Here is an 8,171-nt window from a genome sequence, read left to right on the forward strand (position 1 = left end):
AAAGAGCAGTTGGGGTTGATCTCCTCTGGGACTGACCTATGGTGTCTCCATAACTTAGGCCAAACCTGTTACTCCCTTGAGCTTGTACTTTGTACAGTGTCTGATGTTAAGAATCACTCAATTTTTATTGCAATTTTAAATATCCTTTGCCATCCTTGTGGGTTTGCTATGGCATCCCAGTACAAGGTTCTGGAACTGCATTCATTACACCATTTTTTTCAACCTGAGAAAAATTGGTGTCTTATAGGAGATGACCAGGCTGAGCCTAAGGGAGGTGTCAAGTCCATCATCGTCTCGAATATCTTTGCATTCACAAGAGATCTTAGTCAAGCTGACCTTGAATTCTGTTGATGCTTATCTACTACCAATTTGCTTTGACTGTTAGTAGTTCTTGTAAAGAGTGTTAGCATGCAATAAACCTGTATCATTTGAACAGGTCTGGCTTCTGATTTCTTATGATTGACATGTCCCTTTATTTAAGAGAGGAGAGATACTTCGTTTGTGTTCCCACAATTATTTTGAAAGTATGCTGTGGGCTACATGGTATGGGTTTTGTTTGTTTGTTTTTTTGGTATATAAAGTACATATATGCATAGACAATGTACATTTCCAAGAGGCATCCGAGCCTTAAATCCAAACATCTATTTCCAAAGAAAGTTTTCACTCTTCCATGGATGAAGACCAGGCACTTGGCTAGAATTAAATGAATGGGAGGAGAACTTCAAAAACTTCTGAAAATATTTAGTGTCTATCATCCAAACCCAGAAGGGAATATTTCATAGATGGTTAAATGAGGCCTTGGATATCATAGAAACAATTAAGAGGTTTAAGTAATTTCCAAAAGAGGAAAGACTGTTAAGTTATCTGTGGCCAGACTGAGGTTTTTCTTGCCTCCTGACATATCCCCTTTAAGAAATATGCTACAGATAGTTCTCAACTTACAACCATTCATTTAGCAACCTTTTAAAGTTACAATAGCACTGAAAACAATGACTTATGTCCATTTTTCACAGCTATGACCATTGCAACATCCCCATGGTTATGTGATCAAAATTCAGACGCTGGGCAACTGGCTCATATTTATGATGGCTGCAGTGTCCCGGGGTCATATAATCATCTTTTATGACCTTCTGATAAGCAGATTCAATTTGAGAAGCCAGAATCATTTAACAACCGTGTACTAACTTAACAATTGTAGTGATTCACTTAACCTCTGTGGGGAGAAAGGTCTTAAAATGGGGCAAAACTCCCTTAACAACTGTCTTGCTTAGCAAAAAAAATTTTGAGCTCAATTGTGGTCATAAATTGAGGACTACCTGTAAGGCAAAATTTCAACAAATCCTGCTTCTAACATTCTAGATTTCTAAAATCCAAGAGTTAGGAAGAAAAAGAGAAAGTCGATTGATGAACTATCTAATATTTAATATTTATTTAAATTTCTAATATTTAGCAGATGTAAACAGCACAAATACTGTTTTATTTATGTTCCAAGGCTCACTTCTTGAGGATAGAGTACATTGGGTCTCTGGATATAGTACATGAAATTATCCTGAACAATGTGTCTCTAACTTGAAGAACAAACTATCCAGGCAATGCTGGCAAAAATATCTGAAACTTTTGAGTAGTTCTGTGTGCTAAAGCTTGAATTCCCTTCTCCCAGATCTGCAGGATTTAACCTGACCACTAATTTTGGGTAATGCATCAATTCAATTTAGAAAATATTTCTATTCTGCCTTCTTTTTTCCACAAGTTCAACAGTGCCCTCGGGAGGAGTCAAAACAAGTACAAGATAGCATGGCTTCAAACGTGATGCCATGACAGTCATCCTGTCCATGTTAAACTTGCCCACAGAAGCTGCTGCTGTGACTCCACCCATTTTATCTTTGAACCTGCCTTCTTTCACCTGGTCCACTCACATTCTGAGTGAACAGACTCAATTGAAGCATCAAAGAAGTTGCCCCCTCTTGTCCAATAAAGAGAACAATACAGTAAGAATTATATAAGCATTAGAATGTGTTTAATCGCATGACACTGTGGCTGATAAGAGTCACAAGAAGAAAGAGACATCCAAGCCAACTCTTCTGAGACTGGATTTTGAAAGGGGATAGATAAGAGCTGGACTTCCATCCTATAGGGTAGAGAGTGATAATGAATGGCATAAAAGAGGGATCCACAAGGTAACCTGGTTTATCATCATTTGATCCGATGGCATCTCCACAAACAGTGACTACAGACATCTCTATAGCTCATGCTTGCAGATGTAGGCATTCCGTTTCTGGCATGGGGAATCGTTCCACTCTTTAAAACCTAAAACACAAAAAACAAGATATTTGATATTTCTGCCCTAGCCATTCATTTTTGAAGATATATAAATGAAATGTCCTTGAGATGAACAGCCATTTAGAACATTTAGAAGTAGAACTGTTGTACTTCCTTGAATATTCACTAGGTTGGCTGACACATCTTCTGAAAAATACATGACTAATCCATGGGTCTAGGACAACTCGCCACAGGACAAGAGTTACAGTAATATCAAAGAAATGATAGAATCAAATCATTAAAGAAAGCATGCAAGAGGAGGGAGCAGATTAAATGTGAATGACAAAAATTAAAATAGTTTTAATTATTTTAAATGCTTAAATTGAGTTGTTCAATTATCCTACGGCAAGTTGACCCTGGTGAGTTGGCCATTGGGATTTGGCTGTGGAAAATTGGCAATGACAAGTTGGCTACAGCAAGTTGGCTGTGGCGAGTTGTCCCATTCCACCAACTCAGGGTAATTATTTTTGTCAATGGACCGGAAAATTCCCACTAACATGTATTACCAAATACAGTTGTACAAATTTTTGAGGGAAGAAAGAAAAAAGACCTTTTCAGGTTTTAACTTGGTAGCCACAATACTCAGCAAAAAAAAAAATGTGATGAAACTATCTTATAAATCTAAGCAGTGGTCCATTAAGTTGTAAAATGTCTCCAACCTAACCAAGTGCCATCCTGTTTATTAAACTTATAAGGTCAGAACCAAGCTTTGAACATTGCCAACCATGATGGGCTTAACCCATCAGTGAGAAGCCTGGATGGTCAAGTTTCTGTTTATTTCTGAACCATGAGAATCATTGACCTACCTGTAGAAAGTCTCAGCTCCACACAGTGCTCAGCATTACCATAATTGTCTGGCTGGCTTTTCATCCAGGCCTTGTAGTTATAAGTTGATTCATCAGCCCACCTCCATCTTCCGGTCTTTTGAACAAAGACAGAGCAAATGATATGGACAAGGAACTAAACAGACTCTTGGATTCCATTGATTTTGATCAGGAAAGCTACAAAGATTGGCTACAAATAGTGGTTGATTATAAACAATGGCTAAGTAGTGACCTTGGTGAATAGAGTAGACAATGGCTACAAATAGTGGTCGATTATAAGCAATGCCTAGGTAGTGACTATGGTGATTAGAATAGACCAGGCATGTCAAACTGCCTGCGGGCCGTATGCGTCACGCCGAAACTGCACCCACCCCATTGCCGGCAATGGGCAAAAAGTTCTGTGATGTCATGTGATGTCACGAGTTTGACATGCCTGGAATAGACAATGGTCTCGACAATTGCTGTAGTAGTTAGCTTTGTAATATCCAACGCATGTTGCAAATGGTGATTTGCTTTAAAGAAATAACCATCCCCTCAGAAAGAAAGAAAAGAAATCTTCAGATTCTGCTGATTTATTTTCCTCTTATTCCCAGATTTTCTCAAGGCCACTTAGTGACCAACATTGCAGACACGAAAGCTTCAATATTACCACAGTTATTGTCTACTGAGGTAGATTATATCTATGCCTCTGTATTTTTTCCCTCTTATACCACCACTTATAGAAACTACAACTTAATTTGAGAAATTATTGGGATTTAATCAGAGAAATAATTGAGAAAAGTTGGAATGACGTAGTCACATACTGTTCCAAATCGAAGAAAAGAAGCTCACCTGGCGGACATCATGAAGACCAATCCAGACATTGCTTAAGTCCCGTTGATAAGTGGAGATATGCTGAGCCACCAGAAGAGTCTCAGCTTTGGTGAGGATAGAGGCGAGATGAGCTCCACGGCCATAGCTCTGGCACTCAATCTGCAAGTTTAGAGGAAGAGAAAAGCAGATAATCCTCTTGATAATCTTTCATATGCAACATTGGGATATAGCAGAAGCCTATCCAATTTTGTTTGCCAATTTTAATATAGTAAAATGCCTACACTGAAGAATGTATGTTAGTGAATTGTACAATACTATTATTGTATCATCAGTTTGTCAGATCAATTCTTATCCCTGAAGCCATAAAGTCCAACTTTCTACCCAGGGCAAGAATCAAAATGAACTCAGCCCTGAAAGAGGGCTGTCAATCAGAAACACAATTAAACAGAATCCACCAGCATGCTAGGTTTGGGCCATGGGCACTCATGTCTAACTACTTTATTAGGAAGTTTTTCCCAATATTGAATTGGAATCTGCCTTCAAATCCAGTTACACTCTGAAATGAATGTGTTTTAGTGTCCTCTATGTGATTCAGTTATTTGAAGAATTTTGCCCTCTGTAGTCTTCTGGGTCTAAAGGCTGAATATGATATCTCCTTCAATCTTTCTCCATAAGGTTACATTTTTAGTCCGCTGATTATCCTCATTACATTTTCTGAACCTTTTCCAGATTATCTAAATCCTTTTTAAAATGTGGTGTTCAGAACAGGAACCTAGTTCTCAATGCAGGATTTCATCATAGCCAAATAAAAAAGAACAACTTGTTACTTGGAAACAATGCTTCCATCAACATAAAATGATGTTACCTATTTCTTTTTCCCAACCATCTTACTGATTATATTCTGTTTGCAATCAGCTATTCCAACACTTTTTCACCAATACAGTTATCTCCAGCCTATACTGTACATTTGTTTCCTGAGGGAAAAACTTTGCAAGCTCACCATTAAATTACACTCTATTACTTTCATTGCATTTCAATGAGATCATTTTGAATTTCATTGATGCCTTCTAGGGTATTATTTGCTTTCCCATCCACCTTCTAGGTCATCTCCACCTTGTTAAGCTTTCCCACCATCTCTCTATCGAAATCATAAATAAGAAGAAACTATTTCTCAACCTAGAGCATATATGCTTATTCAGAGGCTATTCCTTTTGTACATGATGTGGCTAATTCACAAGTCACTCTGAACAATTTCTTTGCTTTTTTGATGCCATTGCTAGTTTTAAGTAAGATGCTTGAAAATCTACCAATGAAGGTAGAATTCATATACAGTAGTGGCCAAAATTGTAGAAGCCTTTTAGGAAAAGTATACCATAGAAATGCCACCTTTGGTTAAGTTTCCACCAATTTTTCTTCCAATTTCTTTATAATTGTAGCCTTGTTCACTTAATAATACTATTTTACATCGCTTTCTGGGCAACCAGTCAACTCTTTGCACCATTACTTTAATTTTATTATGTTTTACAAGCTCACTAAATGAAAAAAACACAAAAAAACCCAACCAACTTGATAGCGATCACATAACACACTGACAAATATCCTCCTCTCAACTTCAATACATGACATCAATAACTGAATCCTACTGTGATCTGATTGGCTCATTGCCAAAACAAGATGACACCTGATTGGCTCGCTAAACACTCATTGGCTACAATCAGATGAAGGAAAGCTACCTGATATCAACCTAAGCAAGTTGTGCTTCCTTTTTCTAGTTATTTGGCTATAACTTTTCATAGAATAGAGTACAAATAATGGAGCAAACTTTGTTGCATTACATTCTTGATTAAATTATCTTTCCATTGATATATAATTTTATGGTACTACTCCCCCCAAAAAAGTGATGTTACTAGCCATCAAACCTCAAAAATACACTTTTCCCAAAAGGTTTCCACAATTTTGGCCACTACTGTATAGTAATGGAAACCTGCAGGATTTATTTATGAGATTATAATTGATTTCATCTCCTGTTCAGTTATCTAAAACCTTCCAAAGCTAAAATAGATACGTTCACAGGAATATTAAAAAAAGATTAAGAGGCAGCCGAATCATGCAATCAAAGCCTTGCTCTTTGTTTACATGTACCACACACAATGTGCATAAAAAAGAGACAGGGCTTTATGTCATTCTTGCAGCCACCATTCTAACTTTTTGGAACTCTGTCATGGACAATTCTATTGCCAGATGAAAGGAAGAGAGGCCAAGCATTCTTGTTTGAACATGGCGTGTTGAAGGGAAAGTAGCCAAGCTATTTTTTCCCCGTTCCCCCTCTGTTCATTCCCTTTCCATACCGTCATGTCCTTATCACCACCAGCTATCCAGAAACTCTGGGACAGATGACTCTAAAATTCTTCCATTATACTTGTGGAAACCACAATGAAGTCTTAAGGACACACTAGTGGCTCATGGCTCACAGATCATTCAGCAATGATGTACATCAGGGGTAGTCAACCTTGGCTCTTTTATGACTCGTGGACTTCAATTCCCAGAATTCCTGAGCCAGCTTAGCTGGCTCAGGAATTCTGGGAGTTGAAGTCCACGAGTCATAAAAGAGCCAAGGTTGACTACCCCTGATGTACAGGATCAACATCTGAGTCCTTTGCTCTGCACTAGTGAGTGATATGGAGGAAAACTCCACTAAATCTAGATGCATGAATTATATATCATATCGATCTGCACTAATAAGAAATGTTTCTTACCTCAGCTTCTTGCCAGGTCAATTTATGATCAAAATATGCGTAACAGTTACCCTGATTTTGCAGCCACTCCCTGGCACAGGTGTCAGCTTCAGCTGAACAGAGACACAAGATTAGACAAAAGAGGCATTTAATGAGTATTTTTATGGCCTTCTCTTAAAGAAATAAAATTTTATTTGACCATATGGATAGTGTGGAAATGTGTACAGACCATTATTATTCAGCCAGTTTATTTGCTGTGAATACAAAGTTGATTTGGCTTTAGAGACTCACCTTCCAAGAAAGGATTGGCAATCAGGAGTCCAAGGAAACAAAGGCTGAAGTAGGTAAATAGACCCATATTTTGGTTAACCTACAAGGAAGAAACACCAGGAAGTTCAAGAACTACGATCATCTAATATCATGTTGCAAAAAGGAAGATTACAACTGAGGTGAACTCTGGGCTACATTTAGTTGGAACAGATAAGGAAAAACTTCACCGAAATTTGTTTTCTACTGTTACCAATTTGCAAACTACTTAGGGTTTGGTGCGAAGGTAAGTTGACGTATTATATTATGAGAAAACAATTATAAAATTCCCACCCAGAAAATGTGACTTTCCTGGTCATTGACCATAATAATAATCTCTAAAGGATTTCATTACTATGTGATCCATGTGTTAGGGGTCTACTGAAATTAGGTGAACAGGCAAGCCCATCATTTCATATTTGTTATCCAAATCACCAATTATGGTGGTCAGATTTCAAACCTGCGGAAAAAGGTCACAACATGTGCACTCTCACTGCAGCAAATTTATGAATGTCTGCCTCTACGGGAATTCTTATTAATTCTAATCCAACCTGGCTGATCTTAAATGCTAAGCAGGACTAGAATGAGTTAGGACTTGTATGAGAGGCCATTGGGGAAAACCGAGTGATATAAGCTAGTTTGGAAATCAGGATAAAAGAAAAATCTCCCTCCCCAAAATTAATAGTAACTTCTTCCAAGCTGTTAACGAAGATTACATAAACTTATTTAATCCTCTATTCGTTTAGAGGAGACTTCACTTCCTCACTCAGATTTCCTGCTCTGCTCTTCCTAAGGTTCTCTCAGCGGTCTTCACCACCCTCAAAGGCCTACACAAGCCCTCTTAACAAAAGCCGTATAGATCAACTCTTCAGCCATTCACCTTGTGATGGTCTTCTCCTGGATGGATAGAAGTGGTGGACAGCTAAGTTGGATCCCTCTTGGATGCTCCCTTGCTTTCTGAGAGGCTGTTATATAAGCCCCAGGTAGACATGGTGTAACACCAACATGACCTCTGTCTTTCCAGGAAATGCTGGCCTTCTTTCCTCAGTTTTGCATATTCAAGGTTAAGATGAAAAGGGTAGAAAGCAACCCATTGTACTGCATGAGGGCAAAAGGGGCAGTTTTCAGCCCCTGCCTGCAACAGGGAAAGAATTATTGCAGAAAACGTAACCTT

General features: G+C 38.2%; 1 protein-coding gene across 1 annotated transcript; it reads right to left on the bottom strand.

Annotated features, from left to right (window-relative positions):
• Positions 1–2,239: 2,239 nt before the first annotated feature.
• On the bottom strand, positions 2,240–7,049 carry LOC107292314 (C-type lectin Cal-like). Its single transcript, XM_015821397.1, has 5 exons — positions 6,983–7,049; positions 6,713–6,804; positions 3,975–4,115; positions 3,126–3,240; positions 2,240–2,307 (listed from the first exon to the last, which is right to left on the bottom strand). Exons 1-5 carry the CDS (start codon positions 7,047–7,049, stop codon positions 2,240–2,242), a joined length of 483 nt encoding a protein of 160 aa, XP_015676883.1.
• Positions 7,050–8,171: the final 1,122 nt, after the last annotated feature.

The sequence above is a fragment of the Protobothrops mucrosquamatus genome, unplaced genomic scaffold, assembly GCF_001527695.2.
Source record: "Protobothrops mucrosquamatus isolate PMUCROS unplaced genomic scaffold, P.Mucros_1.0 scaffold1323, whole genome shotgun sequence".
NCBI lineage: Eukaryota > Metazoa > Chordata > Lepidosauria > Squamata > Viperidae > Protobothrops > Protobothrops mucrosquamatus.